General features: G+C 41.0%; 4 protein-coding genes and 1 long non-coding RNA gene across 7 annotated transcripts; 3 read left to right on the forward strand and 2 right to left on the reverse strand.

Annotated features, from left to right (window-relative positions):
- The first annotated feature begins 570 nt into the window (after nucleotides 1-570).
- LOC116196371 (TMV resistance protein N-like) lies at nucleotides 571-6667 on the forward strand. The gene is made up of 5 exons (XM_031526051.1): nucleotides 571-1337; nucleotides 1926-3027; nucleotides 3132-3419; nucleotides 3500-5957; nucleotides 6193-6667. The coding sequence occupies exons 1-4, from the start codon at nucleotides 661-663 to the stop codon at nucleotides 5789-5791; spliced, it is 4359 nt and encodes a 1452-aa protein (XP_031381911.1). The 5' UTR covers nucleotides 571-660; the 3' UTR covers nucleotides 5792-5957; nucleotides 6193-6667.
- On the reverse strand, nucleotides 5971-14094 carry LOC116193910 (TMV resistance protein N-like). Its single transcript, XM_031522651.1, has 2 exons — nucleotides 12659-14094; nucleotides 5971-6000 (listed from the first exon to the last, which is right to left on the reverse strand). The coding sequence occupies exons 1-2, from the start codon at nucleotides 13154-13156 to the stop codon at nucleotides 5971-5973; spliced, it is 528 nt and encodes a 175-aa protein (XP_031378511.1). The 5' UTR covers nucleotides 13157-14094.
- Nucleotides 8135-10050, forward strand: LOC116196388. The gene is made up of 3 exons (XR_004154807.1): nucleotides 8135-8273; nucleotides 9278-9346; nucleotides 9824-10050. It is a non-coding gene; the product is annotated as an uncharacterized LOC116196388 (long non-coding RNA).
- LOC116196384 (protein SUPPRESSOR OF npr1-1, CONSTITUTIVE 1-like) lies at nucleotides 10110-12275 on the reverse strand. 3 transcript variants are annotated; one of them, XM_031526073.1, is made up of 3 exons: nucleotides 11551-12275; nucleotides 11144-11431; nucleotides 10110-11053 (listed from the first exon to the last, which is right to left on the reverse strand). In XM_031526073.1, the coding sequence occupies exons 1-3, from the start codon at nucleotides 11671-11673 to the stop codon at nucleotides 10862-10864; spliced, it is 603 nt and encodes a 200-aa protein (XP_031381933.1). In that variant the 5' UTR covers nucleotides 11674-12275; the 3' UTR covers nucleotides 10110-10861. The 3 variants fall into 3 exon arrangements, with proteins under 3 accessions (XP_031381933.1, XP_031381934.1, XP_031381931.1); XM_031526074.1 differs by having other exon boundaries at nucleotides 11161-11446; XM_031526071.1 differs by having other exon boundaries at nucleotides 11144-11446.
- A 3580-nt stretch (nucleotides 14095-17674) lies between the features above and the next one.
- LOC116193911 (TMV resistance protein N-like) lies at nucleotides 17675-19688 on the forward strand. The gene is made up of 2 exons (XM_031522652.1): nucleotides 17675-18351; nucleotides 18863-19688. Exons 1-2 carry the CDS (start codon nucleotides 17675-17677, stop codon nucleotides 19686-19688), a joined length of 1503 nt encoding a protein of 500 aa, XP_031378512.1.
- The last annotated feature ends 5 nt before the right edge of the window (nucleotides 19689-19693 follow it).

Raw genomic sequence — 19693 nt, forward strand, 5'->3', positions numbered from 1 at the left:
TTTTGCTCCTGTTGCTTCAAGGAAGACCGTTAATGGGACGCATTCTCCTTCGTTTCTTTTCCTGCTAGGGAAGCCAAATAACAGACCTTAGAGGAAGTTGAATGCAGATATATGCTTCGAAAAGACAAGTTCAATTAGCAAACATTAATCCAATTTATTGAGTTTCTCCCCGACGTCTTCCTCCGACATGTAAATATTTGCACAAGAATAATATGACAATATCGCGACCAGCTCATGACTGCAACAGTTGTTGCCGTGGGGTTCATATTCCCTTGCCAGGAAAATATCAGTTGATTAAAGAAAGACCGAAGCAATAATTGACATTGGTAATGGTAGCTGAACTGATCGTGGCATGGTCTTCGTGGAAAAGACCCCATCAGGGTGAACGTGCCTGACAGACAGACAACGCCAAATTCGAGTTTGTTTAAAAAACGAAGACTCACTGTTTGCGCAATTGGGACGCACCAAGATGATTGGAGTTGTCGTTTTCAGATTGGCATAAAATAAGAAAAAGTTGTGATTGACTGATTTCATACTGAAAGGAGTTTATAGGCTGAGGAGGAGAAGAGAGCTCAATCAAAGCTCTCTCATCAAACTACTGCGATTGAAAAAACTCTCTGACAGTTCTCAGATTTGATCTTTGATCGGAAGTACGCGGAAATGGTTACTGATGGTAGTCCTTGGTTATCTTGGTGGGCATGCCTATGCGTTGCCTTTCTCTGGTCATTTGCTTTGATCCTTGTCACTGTTTTTGTTACGAAGAAAAGAAGCAGAAGTGCTGCAGAATCTGCAGCTACTACTACTAATGATGCGTTCTCCCGTGGCACTGGTGGTGGCTGCAGAGTCGACGCCTCATGCTCGTCCTTGGTTAGTGGCCAACCGGGATATGAGTATGACGTCTTCCTGAGCTTCAGGGGAGAAGATACTCGCAAGGGATTCACTGATGGCCTCTACACTGCTCTTGAAGGTGCTGGGATCCGTGTCTTCAGGGACAATGAGAGGCTCGGCATCGGCAAGGAAATTGGTCCTGAACTTCTGCAGGGAATCAAGCGGTCTAGCATCTCCATACCCATCTTCTCTGAAAACTATGCATCCAGTAAGTGGTGCCTCAAGGAGTTTGCCTTCATGATGGAGTGCAGGGAGGCAAGGAAGCAGATCGTGCTTCCCATCTTCTACGATGTCACGCCAAACATAGTCCAACACCAGACCGGGAGTTACGCCAGAGCCTTTCGGCAGCACGCCAAAAAGCAAGACCCTGAGACTGTTCAAAGGTGGAGGAGAGCTCTTGCAGAGGTTGGATCTTTGAAGGGTTGGGAATTAAAGAACGAGGTCAATGGGTAATTAAAACCATTCCCTATTGCGTAGTTATCTGTCCGGTGCTATAGATTTTTTTTTTTTGCAGTTGTAGCGGCGTTCTCACTTAACTTTTCCGTATAATGTGTAAATCATATTTATCATTGACTTAACATACATATGATTAGAATAATTTCGTGTTTTTCGGAAAATGAAATTATAGACTGTACAATTTAACCAATCTAAATTTTTTCTCACAACTAGTACAGGTTGGAAAAACCCACGGGAATTGTAAAATCAGTGGGAATGACGGTATGGTTTGCCCTTTGGCGTCGTATGACAAATTTTATATGTCCTATAGAAATTGAAAATACTGCACTACTCTCACTCGCAATCTGTGAAACATTGTCGGCAAAATAGTGGGCTATTATAGATAATATTACACATTTCTTCAACGCATTTTGGTTGTACGTGCAACATAAAGCTTCATACCGTAGTAGAAGTCCTTTTTCGAGCATTACTGCAAATGATTTTTTTTTTTTAATTTTTGCTTCCATTATCAGTCAATTTTTTATTTCTTTGAACTATCAACTATTTTACCTTGCCCTCATGACATTAATCTTATGCCACAGACATCAAGGGAGATTGATTAAGATGATAGTCACACAGGTTTTGAGGGAGTTGAAGAAGGCTCATCTTTGGGTCAACAACAACTTAGTAGGGATCGACAATCACATGAAAGCAGTCATGAGAATGCTGAGCGTCGATGCGCCAGATGTGAGGTTTATTGGTATTTGGGGCATGGGGGGCATTGGAAAGACGACACTTGCTAAGGTCATCTATAACCAGATATTGGATGATTTTGACAGTTGCAGCTTCCTACAAGACGTAAGAGAAACACCAGGGCGCAGTCACAATGGTCTTCGGCAATTGCAAAGTCAACTTGTTGCTGACCTCTTGAAGTGTGACCGCCTGGATTTTGCTTCCATTGATGAAGGAATAAGTGTACTCAAGCGTAGGTTTCGTGAGATGAAGGTCCTCATTCTTCTCGATGATGTTGATAGTGTTTATCAACTCAATGCACTGGCTGCGGAACTTGACTGGTTCGGCCAAGGGAGTAGAATCATCATCACCACTAGAAACAAGGGCGCTTTAGAAGTCCCTCGGGAGCATCAGGTCTTTGAAGTAAAGGAAATGCAAGAAGAGCAGGCCCTCCAACTATTTTGCAAGCATGCCTTGAGGAGAGATGCTCCCACGGTTAGACTGAGAGCTCTATCAGAAGAAATTGTCAGAAGAACGGGAGGTCTTCCTCTAGCTCTTGAAGTTATTGGCTCTTTTCTGCATGGTAAAAGTGAGGATACGTGGAAGGCAACATCGCAGAAGTTGAAGATAGTGCCAAATAACGAAGTCGAACACAAGTTGAGGATTAGCTATGATGCATTACAGCACGAACAGCAACAAATGTTCTTAGATATTGCATGCCTTTTCAGCGGGGAAGATAAAAAGATAGTGGCTCACATGTGGGAGGATCAGTATAAATTTTCTCCGGAAGCTGATATTGAAGTCCTGCAACTATTGTCACTTATTAAGATTGGAGAGGACAATATGCTACGGTTGCATGATCAGCTTCGAGATCTTGGTAGGGGAATTGTTCGGCAAGAAAACCTTAGAAAACCAGGGAAGCGGAGTAGGTTGTGGGGCGATGAAGCAATTGATGTGCTGCTGAACAATCAGGTAAAACGTATTTTCTTCTTTTTCCATCTTTGGTCGTACAAAAGGCTATTCTAATTCCTTATGCAAATTTTCTTTTCTTTCTTTCTTTTATCTTTTTGGAGCAGGGGTCGAAAAATATAGAAGCCATCCGACTGGAATATCAGATTGGGTTGGAGTGCTGCTGTTTTACACCTAGCCAGTTTGGGAAGCTATCAAAGTTGAGATATCTCCAACTAGATTGCGCTAATCTTGCTGGCGATTTTGAGAATCTTCTACCAGCCCTGAGATGGCTTCGGTGGAAAATACCTTCACTCAACTGCACAGCGACAAATTTGAATGTAAAGGGCCTACTCATCCTTGATTTGTCAAATAGCAAGGTCACGCATAATTGGAATGCTTGGAACTCAATTCAGGTCTCTGCTAATACATTGAACTCTCTAATTGATAGTGTTGTCTATGGCAAGTTCGGCAATACTTACTAATTGTTTTGCAGATGATGACGATGAAGCTGAAAGTTCTTAACCTCAGCTCCTGTACAGAACTCACTCGAACTCCTGATTTGTCTCCATTTTGCAACCTGGAGAGGTTAAATCTAAGGAATTGCAAAAGACTACACGTGATTGACCCTTCCTTATGTAAGCTTAAGCATCTTGCTTCCCTCAATATGACAAATTGTCGTTTCGTTAAGGAGCTTCCAGAGCAATTGGACAGGAAGGAAACTTTGCTTGAACTTGTCATTGATGGAACTGGCATAAAAAAGTTGCCTAGCTTGGAAGGTTTGATGAAACTCAAAATCCTGAGTGCCAACAACTGTGCTTGTCTGACTCAGATTCCGAGTTCTATTGGCCATTTAACATCTCTCGCAAATCTCAGCCTTGATCAATCAAAAATCAGTGAGCTTCCAGAGTCGATTGGATCATTAGTGACATTGCGACGGCTAACGTTAGCAGGCACTCCTCTGAGAGAGCTTCCGAAGTCTATTGGGGGTTTGAATTCATTGGTCGAGTTGGTTCTATCCAAGACAAGGGTGGCGATATTGCCCGATTCCATTGAGAATCTGATTAATCTGCAAGTGCTTAAGATTGATCGTAGTTCAGTCCAATCTATACCTACTGCTCTTGGACAGTTAGAGAAACTTGAATCCATAGATGCTTCAGGGTGTCAATTCGTTGGACAAATTCCAATCGAGCTTGGGAGGCTATCCCTTTTAAAGGTCCTGCTATTGCGTCATACAAATATTAGCAGCATTCCAGTAACAATTGGGGGCCTTCCTTGTCTTGAGACTCTTGATTTAGCATGGTGCACACAGCTTAGAACTCTCCCTGAGCTTCCCAGCAGCTTAAGTAGTGTGTCACTGACCTGTGAATCATCGGTGACAATACCGAATCTCCCTGATTTGATTAACCTAAAGAAGATAGAATTTGTCCGGTCAGTAGTTCCCAAGGAGATTTTGGAGTTGCCGAAGTTGGAGAAGCTGCATATATCTCGGTCAAATGTTAGCATCTTACTGGACGGAATTGGCGTGTTGGCTATGCTTAAGGAGCTTTCTATTGGTAATGTCAATCTCCAATGCCTTCCCGAACTTCCATTGGGTTTGCATAAGCTATGTATATCGCGTTGTCATTCCCTTGCGAGATTGACAGTGCTTTCACATTGGCAAAACTTATCTGAATTAAAGCTACACGACTGCCCTGAGCTTGCCGAAATTGAGAGCCTCGGTGATCTAGCGTCATTGAGAACTTTGTCCATTTCTTTCTGCCGAAGGATAGCTAAACTTGATGGCCTTGATAAGCTGGAATTTTTAAAAAGGCTAGATATTTCTGCATGTGAAAGTCTTGAGAGGCTTCCAGATCTGTCGAAGTTGAGTGCATTGTCTTCGATGGATGTAAATGTTTGTGAAAAGCTTGTTGAAATTCAAGGCGTCAGCAGTTTGCATGCCTTGACTCAGTTGACAGTTTGTGCGGCGTCCATTGAAACATTGAATGTGTCAAACCTAAAGTCATTGGAGTATCTAGATGTTCGAGGCTGCACTAGGCTAAAAGGACTTGATGGGCTTGATAAATTGGGAGCATTGATGACATTGACCGTTAGAGATTGTAAATCAATTGAAAAGTTGCCCAGTCTGTCGAACTTAAAGTTCTTGAGTTACTTATGGGCTGATGGTTGTGAGAAGTTACGAGGACTTGAGGGGCTTGAATCTCTGGAAAGAATGGAACGGCTATGGATTTCAGGATGTAAAGCAATTGAAAGGTTGCCTGATCTATCGAACTTGAAATCTTTGCAATATCTCAATGCCTGTGGCTGTGAGAAGTTACAAGGACTTGACGGCCTCGATAAAATGGGTGCATTGACAGAGTTAAATATCGGCCGATGTAAGTCAATTGAAAAGTTGCCCAATCTGTCAAACTTAAGATTGTTGGAATATTTTGATGCTGATGGTTGTGAGAAGTTGCAAGAAGTTGAGGGGCTGAAAAAAGTGGAAAAGTCACCATCTCAGCCGGAGTGGAAAGTGGGGCAATGTCTACGTGGTAATGGTATTGAGAAGTTACAAGAACTTGATGGGCTTGATGAATTGAGATCATTAGGGCTGTTACAAGGTGGGACCTCTGAGAAGTTACTCAACCAATCGAACAATGGAGTATTGAGACAATGGTATGCCGATGGCTGCGAGAAGGTACCAGAACTCGAGGGGCTCGAAAACCTGGAAAATTTTCACTTAGAAGTCTTTGACGATTCAAATCAATTTACATTCTATAAAATTTATAATGGTAGAGTGCCTTGCTAGTTTTTTTGAGGGATGCATGGGGCAGACAAAGGACTTCTCTCCTTTCCAGGTTGTTCAATAGCAAGTGCTTGAAAGGGGTGGCCCTCATGATTGTATGCAGAGGCAAGTCCTGACCAGCAAATATGGCTAATAATGGAGTCAAAAGCTGCAGAATGGAGAGAACATGGTAAGAAGTTTCCTTAATCACTGCGACAATCTTTTATGCAGATCTGATCATTTCCTTCCAAAATCTTCCTATAACTTTTTCCTGTGTAGCTCATTTGTATTCTAAAACTTTGCCTATTCAATAATTTCCTGCGCGCATTCCCTTTTATTATTGCTTTGTAGTCCGGCCCATTAGCTACAGAATGTACTAAGTTGGTTATGTTAGTTCCAATTATATTCTCTTCAAATAACTGCAGATCAGACAAAACCCAGGCAAGTACTTTTCGTAAGCAAATGTGCAATACTGTGAAAGCAGCTTCTGCGGTCCACACCTGGGATGATGAGGAGCTCCATACTGGAGGCAGAAAAGATATCGGTCCTGAGCTTCTTGAAGGGATCAGGCAGTGCGAGACCTGACAATCTTTCAGTTGTTAGATAAAAATTTGGCAACTTCTATGCAAGGAACATGGGAGTGATTTTTGCTTCTGGTTGCATGGAAAGAAACACCATGCTTCGGAAGGATTTATTGGTTAACTCTGGTCAGAATTTATATTCGAGCTCTGTTGTTTTGGTCGTGTTTGTAAATTGTAATCCACCCTTTGTGGGTGATGAATTTGGATTTTGGTGATCCAAGAGAGTGTTCTCTTGAGTTCGGATTGATCCGAGAGCTTGCCCTTGATGAAAAACAAAGTGTAATCCCCATCAATCTAGTGGAAAGTTGATATGGACTCAGTCCCGTGGTTTTTCCCTTCATTGGGGTTTTTCACGTAAAAAGTTCTCGGTGTCCCTTTCAGTTGCTGCGCAATTGACTGTTTGAGCATCCTTTCCCAACAAAAAGTTCGACAGCATATACTTTCGATATATGCACCATAGGTTGGCAGTAATAGCAAATTGCCATGTCCAAGGAAATACTTTCTGAAGTTGTAAACTCACCGTAGTCTGATATTGAGAGATTGAAGTCCATCACAGAAGTTGCTACAGACCCGAACCCCTCAATTTCACTTAATATCTAGAAATTGATATTGGATTTATCTCTTCGATCCCTGGAATTTCTGTTAGGTTATCACAGCCTGAGATATCTAGCCACTGTAAGGACTTCAGCCCCGAGACATTTGGCAACCTTGTAATTGCTTTGCACTGTCTGAGATTTAACGCTTGCAGTGATTCCAACTCATCGAGGCCTTCTCGGCCGTGCAGCTTCTCGCAGCCTCCAGCGTCCAAGCGTTCCAACAGCTTTAAGCTTGACAAATCAGGCAATGTTTCCAAGGATGTGCAATTGCGAATCTCTAAATTCCTCAGGGAGCACAAATCGTCAGGGCCTTCGACTTCATCCAGCCTTTTGCACTCATTAGCCTTTATCTCATTCAACAACTTCAGATTCGATAAATCTGGTAGTCTTTCGAGATTTCTGCAGTATGAAACTTCTCAGTATGTCAGAGCTTCTACTCTCTCAAGCGCATCAAGGTTAGCTATTCTCCGGCTTCTAACTGTCAGGCGTGTTAAAAATGCTAATCTCCCAAGACCTCGAATTTCCATCAGAGAGCATTCACGTAGTTGTAGCTCTGATAGGTTCTGCAAGTTCGAAAGATCAGGTAATGCATGAAATAGATTGCACCCAACAACAGATAGCTCTTGAAGGCCTGCGGGAAGGGTGGGAAGGGATCGAAGTTTCTGGCAATTTACAATGCTGAGCACCTTTAGCTGAGAAAGTGCACCAATTTCCTCAGGTAAGCTGCTAATACCTGTTCTGCGAAACTGTAAGAATTCCAACTTCGTTAACCTTGCAATGCCCGGGCGCATCTCTGCCAAGTTAAAGCACTCAGAAAAATGTCAACTGCTTCAGATTAATTAAATCAGGGAGATTCAGGATTGGCATCGGTGACTTACAAGTAACTTGATGTGAGACCGGTCAACCGAACATGCACATATATATATATACATATAACATATACAAATACATGCTTACGTAATATGCATGTAAATTATACACCATAAATTTTTGTGGCTGGAAAAAAATAAAAAATAAAAATAAAAAGAGGGGTAGCAAGGGGCCCCACGTGTACTTCATTCTCTCCCTCAGTAACCCACCGCCATTGACCTTTTCTTTTCGATTTCTTGCTGTGTTCTCTGCTGAAATAGTTGAAGGAGAGAAACAGAGCAGAACAGAGGGGGGGGGGGGGGGGGGGGGGGGGGGGGGGGAGAGAGAGAGAGAGAGAGAGCTAAGGTGCAAAGTTAGAGGAGAATTGAGGGAAACGAAGTAAGGAGAGTCGGGATTTGGGAAATAAACCTCAGAATTGAAGCTGAAACTTGCAATTGCGTAGATAAACAACATGGTTTGGTATGTTCAAGCTGAAATAGTTGTGTTGGTTGTGTTTGTTTGTCTTATTTCTATTTGTTCTTTGGATTATCTTGCATGTGGGTAATATAGATTATTTTATGTTGAATTTCACTTAAGCAACTAGAGGAGTTTAAGTTCCTACGATCATCTATGCCTTCTTGAAAGTATATATATATATGCAGGCGTATATATAAACATATATATGCATATATCTTGTTCTTTGAGCCAATTGCAAATTAGAGGTTGGTAAAATAATTCCCAATAATGCCAATTCAATTTTTGACTTGAGGAGTGTTCTTGCATAGAAATTTTCCGTAGGATTAACTGAGGTTGCTTCTTGTGAAGTTCAAGGGAAGTGTTGGAAGTGGAAATCTGTTTTGAGTAGTAAGTTGAATAAGTTGGATTGATAATTCGATATAGTATTTTAGGAGCTGAATTTTGTCGAGGCAATTGGCTTGCCGTTACTGTGGTGCTGGAGTGTTTTATAGTTATTTTAATAAGCTAAAAATTTGGAGTTGTGTTCATGAGATGATAAGAACACTTGTCATTTGCTTAGAGTTGGTTGTATGAGTTCACTAAGGCAACAAATTGAAGAAGTTAGATGTTTTTGCTTGAGGGTTAATTGGGTATAGAGGCCAACTTTATTGGGTTGCTGCTTAGCTGCTTATTAACAATTGAATATGGAGCCTCTTCGAATTTACTAATTCAAAATGATTATGAGATAATAACATGTTTTAATGATGAATTGAGGAGTAAGGAGAACTGAGTAATGATTGGTGGATAATAAGGAGTAGAGAGTGGGATGAACCTGTGTATGGAAGTAATTTTAGCTTTAATAAAAATGCAGAAACAATTAATGGGACTAGAATGTAATGTCATTATTATGCATATTATCTTATTCTTATGTGGGTGCTTGTGATTAATAGGAACAAGAGAGTTGAATTGATGTATATTTATGCTTTTATTTGGTATATTATCTAACATTTGTGCTTGCATATAAATAGGGGTTGAGGAGATCAAGATTATACAACCAGACAGCTCGACTCATTGAGTTATCGTTTTGAGGGGTCTTAGTGAGTACTTTCTTCCATCGTAAAATGATAGTAAATATTTATATGTGTTGTTATAGAAGTGGAGGTGGCTAAATGATTGAGGAATATAGTTGATATATGTGTTGAGTATGCTAGTATTATTGTGTGATTATAGCCATGAGGCCGCTAGACCCGGCGGAATAGCAAAAGGGGCACGAACGGCCGATGGACCCGGCGGAATAGCAAAAGGGGCACAAACGGCCGCTAGACCCGGCGGAATAGAAAAAAGGGCCCCTTATGAGATATGATGATGAAGATAGGCGTATAATTTACTTGAGATTTGTTTGTTGAGTTAGTTGTATGAACGGATTAGGTTGGTATTAGACTCGATATTGCGGTAGAGTATATAGATACATATATATATTTGATTGACTGTGAATTATGAGTGTATTAATTCATTTTACTTTGGAATATCGTACTCACTGAGATGCAGCTCACCCCCTGCATATATTTTTTCAGATGAGCTAGGAGTTAGACTAATCGCACAGGATATCTTTTTGAACAACGGGGATCAGCGCAGAGGATCTTTTGCAGTAGGGCCACTCCTAGTATAAATAGTAAGTTCTTGTAGAATGTTATAGTTATGTTACGATCTGAAACTTTTGTTTAACTGGGCTAGTGATATGACTGTGAAAAAAGTACTCCCTTGAGAGTTATATACATATCAGAACCTACTGAATTGGTTATATGCCTTTGTATAGATTGCTGAATTGGTTAAATGTTTTGGGAGGTGGAAAGCATGTTATAAATGAATGGTTTATATGATAATGGATATCGAGAAAATATAGGGGAAACTCTACTGAAATTTCGAGTCGTGACACTTGAAGATTAGTCAACCCAGTAGGAAGCTCAGGGAGAGTGTGAAGGTCATGGCATCCTATTACATTGAGTGTTTGGAGATGATCAAGATTCCTGATAGATAGCGTAAGGCTTCTAATGCCTGCATCATCTAATCTCAAGACCCTTAAGAGGGACAATTGCCCGAGCTCAGAAGGAAGTTCTCCCTCCATCTCCACACAAAACGAAGCGTCGAGCACCATGAGCTTTCTCATATTTCCAAGATTTGTCGATAAGTGACGTATGCCAGATTGACCAATGTTGAGCACTTGCAGCTTTTCTAAATCTCCAATGGAATCGGGCAACTTAGTAATCCTTCTTGTTAAAGATAAGTTAAGCTCGATTAATTCCTTCAGCTGCCCAATGGAATCTGGAAGTGCTGTCAACAACGAACAGCTCTTCAATGACAGACGCTGTAGTTTCACAAGAGCCTGTATGGAGTCAGGAAGCTCGATGATATCAGAAAAATCAAGTATTAGATCCGAGAGAGAAGTTCCGAGATCAATGGAGTTGGGAATCTGATACAAAAACTTGCAATGCTTTGCATGGAGAATTTTGAGCTTCTTCATGTGACTCAAGATTGGTATATCTTGCAACGAAGTTCCATCAATAATGAGCTCAGTCAATGCCTTCAAGTAGCCCACTTAATGAGGTAGCTCCCTAATGTTGTGACAAAAAACTAAGGTTTAGGAACGCCAGACTCTTAAGCCTCCCTATTGATGAAGCGATCACTTCCAACTGGTGACAGTTTTCAAAGCTTAAACTCTCTAAATTAGTAAACCGTGAAAAATCAGGAGTTCTGGTAATATAATGGCAGTGTCGCAGGGAAAGGACTTTCAGTTTCACAGCCATCTGCAAAACAAGTTGAAATTATACAAATCAGAAATCAAAGCTTAATACAAAGATTACGCACAAAAAGAAGACAACTTTTGTTCGTATGACCTGGATAGAGTCCCAACCATCTCTAACATCGCATGATGTTAATTCCAGAACAACGATGTTCTTTAGATTTAAATTGGCTGGCATAGGCATCTGGTTCATCAATATAGAACTATGCAAACTCAACCATCTCAAGTTCGATAAGCAGCCATCAAAATTTCCTTCCAGAGCATCACAATGTAAATGGAGGAACCTCAACTTTGATAGCTTTCTAAACTGCTCGCCGGTGAAATGGCAGTCTTCGAACCCAACTCTAAAATCAAGATGGAAGGCTAAAACATTCTCCGTACCCTGCTCCACAAACAACTGAGAATTAGTAAACAATGAGATGAAACTTCTTGAAAGAAGTTCTAAGATAAATTAAGATCTAAAACGCCCAAGGGTTAGTGCAGCATTTGAATTATTTATACCTCAGAATTGTCCAATACATCCTTTGCTTCTTCATAGTACCACAACCTACTGCGTTTTCCTGGTTGTCCATAATTTTCTTTCCGGACAATTTCCCGACCGAGATCTTTGAGTTGATCATGCATCTACAGCTTGTTATCCGGTACAATCTTAATCAGAGACATTAGAAGGAGGATGTCAATTCCACCTTCCGGGAAGAAATTGCAATCTTTCCACATAGATGAGGGAATATTTTTATCTTCTCCTGTGAAGAGGCAAGCAATATCCAAAAATATCTGCTTCTTGATATTGCTTGCCTGTGAAGAGGCAAGCAATATCGAGAACAATGAAGACTCTCTTGTCACGGAACCTGCGCTTAAGCTCCCCAGTTCCCTCATCCACACTAGTGAAATCCTGACGTTCACGCCTTAAGAAATCAGCAACTAGCAGACTTTGCAGGTACTTAAGACCATTCTGTTTTACCGACTCATGAATGTCATTGAGGAAGCTACGACCGTCAAATTGATCCAAAATCTGATTGTAGATGACCTTCACAAGAGTCGTCTTACCGATGCCTCCCATACCCCATATCCCAATCATCCTTACATCTCTCGCGCCAACATCAACCAATCGGATGACTGCCTCCAAGCGATCCTCAATCCCAACTAAGTTGTCGGTCACAAGAAGATGAGCTTTCTTCAATTCCCTCAAAATCTCTGTAACTACTAGCTTTATTAACTGGCCTTGGTGTCTGCAGGATTGCACATATTCATGTGGAAACATTAAAAACGAAATCCAAAAACTGATAATTATTAAGAGGAAAAACTAACATACCGGAGCACAAACAATAATGATAGCGACAAGGTTAATCAAATTAACGGATGTCAACAAACATACTTCACAGGATTCAGCAGATTGAGCTCGGAAAATAGGACGACAGAATATCAGCAAGAAGAAGCAGTCACTGTTAAATTATAAATGATTACCCATTTGCCACATTCTTCAGATCCCATCCCTTTAGGCTCCGACCTCAGCTAGAGCATCCCTCCATTGCTGAATGACATTCGAGCTGTATGTCTTCACGTGCTGTGAAAATGCTCTCTTATAATCTCGTCCTGTTTGATGCCGAACCTCATTGGGCGCGACATCATAAAAAATGGGTATTATCATCTGCCCTGCCGAGTTCCTACATTCCACCATCTGGGCCAGTTCCTTGAGGCACCATTTACTAGAAGCGTAGCCCCTGGAGAAGATGGATACAGAGACCTTTGATTGCTTGATCGCCTCCAGGAGGTTAGGCCCGACTTGTTCTCCTTTAAGGAGTGCCTCGTCATCCAGAAAGGTGCGTATCCCAGCATCTACAAGGGCGTTGTAGAGGAAATCAGTGAAGCCTTTGCGAGTATCCGGTCCCCTGAAGCTCAGGAAAACCTCATACTCATAGCCCGGTTCAAATTCTGCTGGGGATGCGGATAAATGTCTAGCTAGGACATTAGAGTCCCGAGAGACAGCATCATCTGAACTGATAGCTGCAGATCCTGCACTTCTTTCGCTTGAAGCAAACAGTGAGAAAAAGCCACAGCACAGGCATGCCCACCAAGGATAGCCATTACTCTCACCATCAACATCCATTGCTTCTGAAACCAAAGAGTTTCAATCAGATTCAGGGGAAGATGGAGACTCAACTCTGTTCTCTGCCTATAGTGGAATCAACTCTCTCTCTCTCTCTCTCCCTGTGTGAAACCAAACAGTCGTTGACTTTAAACGGTCAGTGCGGTACGCGATAAGGTTGTGGAACCAGGAAACCGACATCTCTGAATGACAAGATCAACGCAGCGAACAAAAGAACTGGTGGTTCATATTCTCTGTTAGTACATTTCTGGGTAAATATTAGTGTCGTGCTGGATAAAGTTGGTATGCTATGCTCGAGGTACTTTCAGACGGTGACGTTGCTCTCTGTAGCTGCCCAAACTTCCCTTGGGTCTGCAGAGTGGACCTTTTGAGATCAGCAAATTGTCAGGTTTACTGCTATGGTACTGCCCAGAGCTCGTGGGATTTAAAGGCCTTGGGGATTTAGAATAGGTCTGATGTCATTAGATATTTCATACTCTTGAAAATCTTGAGTAGCCACCAGATTTGCCGAAGTGGAGGAGGTATGCTACATGTTGCCAAAAGCTACTTGAAATTCAAGGTATTGGAAGGAAGTTTGTGTGGCTAGAGGATTTGGATATTAATGGAACATCTGCTGATAGATTACATGACCTGTCAAATTTAGTGTCTCTGCAGTATCTGTTTTGTAATGGCTGTGAGAAGTTGGAAGGGCTTGGTGGACTTGATAAATTGGAGGCATTGGCATGGTTAGATATCAGTGGATGTAGAGCAATTAAAGTTTAACCCGATCTGTCAAAAGCTTTAAAATTGTCCGAACCACACTGTATGCTGATGGTCGTGTGAAGGTACAGGAACTTGAAAGGCTTGAAAACTCGGGGGGAGAATTGCAGACATTAGAAATTTCATGTTGCCCAGCTATTGAGAATCTAATTGATCTATCAGATCTAGAGAAGCTAGATTCTCGATATTTCACGATGCGAAAAGTTTAAAGAGATTCGGGGATAGGAGGAGCTGGAGTTTATTTAATTATATATTTCTGGATGTAAATTATTTTGGAAGCTGCGACATCTAACAAGGCATGTGTAATGTCATCCTCAGGTTTGCTTCTCTTACCTTCCTTTTTCCTCATTCAGTGGATGGAGACCCATTTAACTAGTGTTGGAGCAAATTTATTGAGAACTTACGGCATTTATATTCAGGTCGCCTAGAAGATTATTCTAATGAGGAATCAAATGATAACTTTGACGAGTCTTTCAATGAGAAGCAGCAGCATACAATTGATGGCTCCCTCACGCCGATTGTCTTGCCTCAACTCATTGACCGAGCCTCTCTTCAAAAGAACTCTCTTTCGCGAACTTGTAGGATATGAACTAGGTATTTATTCCTCTCTTCAAATACCTATGGATTGTGTTCTAAGTCCCTTGTTAAGGTTCATAGATTGCTTTTGGCTGCCAGGATAAGGATAACTGGTTTTAAAATATCCTTCTGTAACTTTCATTTTCTTTAGTTTTAGAAAAAAATTCATTCAAATGAAGGTGAAAGTGATCAAGTTTTATTGGTTTTGTGTAAGAGCAGTATATATTTTTTATAATTTAAATAAAAGAAGGGGTTCGATCGGACAGTGGATTTACCGGTGTTCTCCCATTTGGGTACACGTGTCTGAATGATTACTTCCAGCCGCTGAGCTAATCACAACCCAACACAAAGAAGCTTCTTCGCCCTTTTCCTCCTCCGCTTTTTCTTTCACTATTCTATTGCATTAAAACCATTTCAAAAAAAAAAAAACACGGTCTTTGTTTATGAGGGACGGAAGGAGCTACCGTTGATTTTGGTATCGTACATATTGTCCGAATCTTCCCTTGCAAACAAAGAGGAGGATAAAATTTCGCTCGTGGTATAGGAACACAACACGATGTTGTAGAATGATCCATATAAAAAATCTAAATGATAGAGTAAGGTCATATTTGACATGTTAAATACAAAGAACGTAACATAATACAATCAACTGTATAAAATACATGCGATTGGTAGATCCTTGGGTCTATGTTGTCAGTTTCCGTTCATATCTACCAAACGCAATCTAAATAGCTCCACGATATGTTTAAGTTTGGAATGCATGCAATAATTCATGTCTTATTCGTGTCTTATTTTATATAAATATAAGGGTAAATTATAAAAAAAAATTTAAATTTTATAAAAAGTCTCAATTTTGTCATAAATTTTGTTTTGTAACAAAAAAATCATAAGTTTTCTAAAATGTCTAAAAAATGACCTCCGTTATAACTTCCGTCAATTTTTGCTGCTGATAATGAGTCCTTTTAACAGTTCATGTAAGCAAAAATTAACGAAAATTATAACGAATGTCATTTTTGAGACATTTTAAAAAACTTATAATTTTTTTTGTTACAAAACAAAATTTATGATAAAATTGAGAAAATTTTACAAAATTTGAATTTTTTTTTGTAATTTATCCTAAATATAAATATAAAGTCCTGAAAGGAATGCACAAAGTTCCCTTCCAATTGGCTGGTTACAACATTAGGGGTCCCACTCTTCTGTTTTCCTACTCTCTTTTTTTTTTTTCTATATTAATTACACCAACCCGCTCAAATCACCTGATAAGGATGTGCCAATTAGCACAATGGGCCGCCCACCAATTTAGTTTTGCCACAGTTTGTTGCCGTGTGGGTCATCCTCCCTTGCCAGGAAAATATCAGTTGATTAAAGAAAGACCGCAGCAATAATTGACATAGTAGTTGGACAAAATTCACAATTTGGTCCCTAAAAGATACATCACACTACAAATTACTTCTTGAAAGATTTTTTATATACTAATTGGCCCTTCTGTTTGAAACGTTAGCACATTTTGGTTCTTCTGTCAATGTTTTATCTAGTCTCCAATGGAAAAAGCTTACATGGCTCGTTATATGACTTTTAATTACTGACTTTTATTTTTTATTTTTACTTTTAGAATTAGGGCTCGATCTGAGAAGGGATGAGGGGCAGATCGACAATGGAGTCTCTTCACATATTCTCCCTCTATCTCCTTTCCCTCTTTCCTTCTTCGCCTCCCATTCCCGTCCCTTCCCCTTAACAAAAGCTTTTAGCGCGCGATCGTCTCGAAAACCAAAACCTTCCCTGACTTTGAACTTCAACCTCGTCATGACTCGAAGAGCTTAGAGCTATAACATCACCTCCTCCTCTAATTTTTATTCTTCTTTTTCATCTTCGATTGCGAGGGCTGAGTGGCTCTTGGGTCTCAACGGAGGGAGCAAGAAGATGGCAGGCTTGCTGGATATAGTGAAGGAAGACGACCCGGTTCTGCACGAGCTTGACTGAGAAGTTGACCCGTCAGAAATTAGGTCGAAGAGGATTCAAAAGATCATCGACTATATGATGATTGTCATGCACAGAGCTCCCAGAGTTGGCCTCGCCGCTCCTCAGAGGCGGAGATGGGGGGTCATTGCCGATCTAAACCCCCGTAAAAGAAAATGGAAAACCAATAGAGAGAGATAAAGAGATGGGAAGAGAGAATGGACCTGAAGAGGAAAATTGTATGAGTTATGCAGCTTCCAACCTATCAACCCAACCCAACCTCCCCCCCGCCCTCTCTCTCTCTCTCTCTCTCTCATTGATTCGATTGCCCCTCCCCATGCCAGAAACCGAAATGAAAAGAGGAGGTATCGACCTTCCTTAATCCCTCATTAACTTTGCCCATTGCAACCAATCGTGAGCCTAGCTTTAGGATCTCCGCCACCCTCTAGCCTTTAGAAGCTCGAGCTCCGCCGAGACGACTCCATGGAGCTCTGCCCCTTCTCTGGATACTAACCAGAACAGAGAGAGAGAAATGGGGGCAGTTTGGCCCCCCTTCCTGCAACGAGCTCCCTTGATGGGGAGAGCAGGTGCAGGGGTCCGGTGTGATCTGCCCTTAAATTTGTTTTTTTTATTCGAAAGGTAATCATTTTATTTTTTATTTGAAAAGAAATTAATAAATTACCTAAAATGACGTTCATTTTAGGGGATTTAGTGCCAGCGTGGCTTTTAACAGGCTAGGTCAGCAAATAACAGGCCAAATCAACAATGTCCGTTATGGACGAGATGAAAACTAAGACGGAAGGACCAAATTATTCTGACCTTTCAAACGGAGGGACCAATTAATGTACTACAAATCTTTCAGGGACCAATTTGTAGCGAGATGTATCTTTCAAGGACCAAATTGTGAATTTAGTCTTGGTAGTTGAACTAATGATGGCATGGGCTTCGTGGAAAGATCCCATCAGGATGAATTCGAGTTTGTTTAAAAAACGAAGACTCACTGTTGGGTGATTGGGACATACATCGCTTTTGGTTTGGGATAAAAAAACAAAAAAAAAAGGAAAAAAGAAAAATTTGTGATTGACTGATTTCATACTGAAAAGAGTTCATAGGCTGAGGTGAGGGGGAGGAGAGAGCTCAATCAAAGTTCTCACATCAACTACTGCGATTGAAAAAACTCTCTGACAGCTCGCTGATTCGATCTTTGATTGGAAGTACACGAAAATGGTTACTGATGGTAGTCCTTGGTTATCTTGGTGGGCATGCCTATGCGTTGCCTTTCTCTCGTCGTTCGTTTCGATCCTTGTCACTGTTTTTGTTATGAAGAAAAGAAGCAGAAGTACTGCAGAATCTGCAGCTACTACTTCTAATGATGCGTTCTCCAGTGGCACTGGTGGTGGCTGCAGAGTCGAGGCCTCATGCTCGTCCTCGGTCAGTGGCCAACCGGGATATGAGTACGACGTCTTCCTGAGCTTCAGGGGAGAAGATACTCGCAAGGGATTCACTGATGGCCTCTACACTGCCCTTGAAGGTGCTAGGATCTGCGTCTTCAGGGACAATGAGAGGCTCGGCATCGGCAAGGAAATTGGTCCTGAACTTCTGCAGGGTATCAAGCGGTCTAGCATCTCCATCCCCATCTTCTCTGAAAACTATGCATCAAGTAAGTGGTGCCTCAAAGAGTTTGCCTTCATGATGGAGTGCAGGGAAGCAAGGCAGCAGATCGTGCTTCCCATCTTCTACGATGTCACGCCAAACGAAGTCCAACACCAGACCGGAAGTTACGCCAGAGCCTTTCGGCAGCACACCAAAAAGCAGGACCCTGGGACTGTTCAAAGGTGGAGGAGAGCACTTGCAGAGGTTGGATCTTTGAAGGGTTGGGAATTAAAGAACGAGACTAATGGGTAATTAAACCATTCCCTATTGCGTAGTTATCTGTCTGGTGCTATAGATTATTTGCATCTTTCACTTAACTTTTCCGTATAATGTGTAAATCATATTTATCATCGACTTAACATACATATGATTAGAACAATTCGTGTTTCTAGGAAAATGAAATTATAGACTGTACAATTTAACAAATCTAAAAATTTTCTCACGACTAGTACAGGTTGGAAAAACTGATGGGAATTGTAAGATCAGTGGGAATGACAGTATGGTTTGCCGTTTGGCGTCCTATGACAAGTTTTGTATATCCTATAGAAATTGACAATACTGCACCATTTTCACTCGCAATCTGTGAAACATTGTCGGCAAAATATAAAGCTTCATACCATAGTAGAAGTCCTTTTTCTAGCGTTATTGCAAATGATTTTTTTTTAAAAAAATTTCTGCTTCCATTATCAGTCAATGTTTCATTTCTTTGAACTATCACCTATTTTACCTTGCCCTCACGAAATTAATCTTATGCCACAGACATCAAGGAAAATTGATTAAGATGATAGTCACAAAGGTTTTGAGGAAGTTGAAGAATGCTCACCTTTGTGTCAATAACAAGTTAGTAGGGATCGACAATCACATGAAAGCAGTCATGAGAATGCTGAGTGTCGATGCGCCAGATGTGAGGTTTATTGGTATTTGGGGCATGGGGGGCATTGGAAAGACGACACTTGCTAAGGTCATCTATAACCAGATATTGGATGATTTTGACAGTTGCAGCTTCCTACAAGATGTACGAGAAACATCTGGGCGCAGTCACAATGGTCTTCGGCAATTGCAAAGTCAACTTGTTACTGACCTCTTGAAGTGTGACCGCTTGGAGTTTGCTTCCATTGATGAAGGTAAAACGTATTTTCTTCTTTTTCCATCTTTGGTCGTTCAAAAGGCTATTGGAATTCCTTATGCAAATTTTCTTTTCTTTCTTTCTTTTATCTTTTTGGAGCAGGGGTCGAAAAATATAGAAGCCATCCGACTGGAATATCAGATTGGGTTGGAGTGCTGCTGTTTTACACCTAGCCAGTTTAGGAAGCTATCAAAGTTGAGATATCTCCAACTAGACTGCGCTAATCTTGCCGGCGATTTTGAGAATCTTCTACCAGCCCTGAGATGGCTTCGGTGGAAAGTACCTTCACTCAACTGCACAGCGACAAATTTGAATGTAAAGGGCCTACTCATCCTTGATTTGTCAAATAGCATGGTCACGCATAATTGGAATGCTTGGAACTCAATTCAGGTCTCTGCTAATACATTGAACTCTCTAATTGATAGTGTTGTCTATGGCAAGTTCGGCGATACTTACTAATTGTT

Source organism: Punica granatum, chromosome 2, assembly GCF_007655135.1.
Source record: "Punica granatum isolate Tunisia-2019 chromosome 2, ASM765513v2, whole genome shotgun sequence".
Taxonomy (NCBI): domain Eukaryota; kingdom Viridiplantae; phylum Streptophyta; class Magnoliopsida; order Myrtales; family Lythraceae; genus Punica; species Punica granatum.

Excerpts from the sequence above, each read along its gene's own strand:
- LOC116196371 (XM_031526051.1), top strand. The coding sequence starts at position 661 with ATGGTTACTGATGGTAGTCCTTGGTTATCTTGGTGGGCATGCCTATGC. Across the intron at positions 1,338-1,925 it reads TTAAAGAACGAGGTCAATGG|ACATCAAGGGAGATTGATTA; the intron begins GTAATTAAAACC and ends CTTATGCCACAG. Across the intron at positions 3,420-3,499 it reads ATGCTTGGAACTCAATTCAG|ATGATGACGATGAAGCTGAA; the intron begins GTCTCTGCTAAT and ends ATTGTTTTGCAG.
- LOC116196384 (XM_031526071.1), bottom strand. The coding sequence starts at position 11,673 with ATGCATGATCAACTCAAAGATCTCGGTCGGGAAATTGTCCGGAAAGAA. Across the intron at positions 11,447-11,550 it reads ATGTATTGGACAATTCTGAG|TTGTTTGTGGAGCAGGGTAC; the intron begins GTATAAATAATT and ends ACTAATTCTCAG. Across the intron at positions 11,054-11,143 it reads ATGGTTGGGACTCTATCCAG|ATGGCTGTGAAACTGAAAGT; the intron begins GTCATACGAACA and ends CTTGTTTTGCAG.
- LOC116193910 (XM_031522651.1), bottom strand. The coding sequence starts at position 13,156 with ATGGATGTTGATGGTGAGAGTAATGGCTATCCTTGGTGGGCATGCCTG. Across the intron at positions 6,001-12,658 it reads ATGATGTCGCGCCCAATGAG|ATCTGCATAAAAGATTGTCG; the intron begins GTTCGGCATCAA and ends GGAAATGATCAG.
- LOC116193911 (XM_031522652.1), top strand. The coding sequence starts at position 17,675 with ATGGTTACTGATGGTAGTCCTTGGTTATCTTGGTGGGCATGCCTATGC. Across the intron at positions 18,352-18,862 it reads TTAAAGAACGAGACTAATGG|ACATCAAGGAAAATTGATTA; the intron begins GTAATTAAACCA and ends CTTATGCCACAG.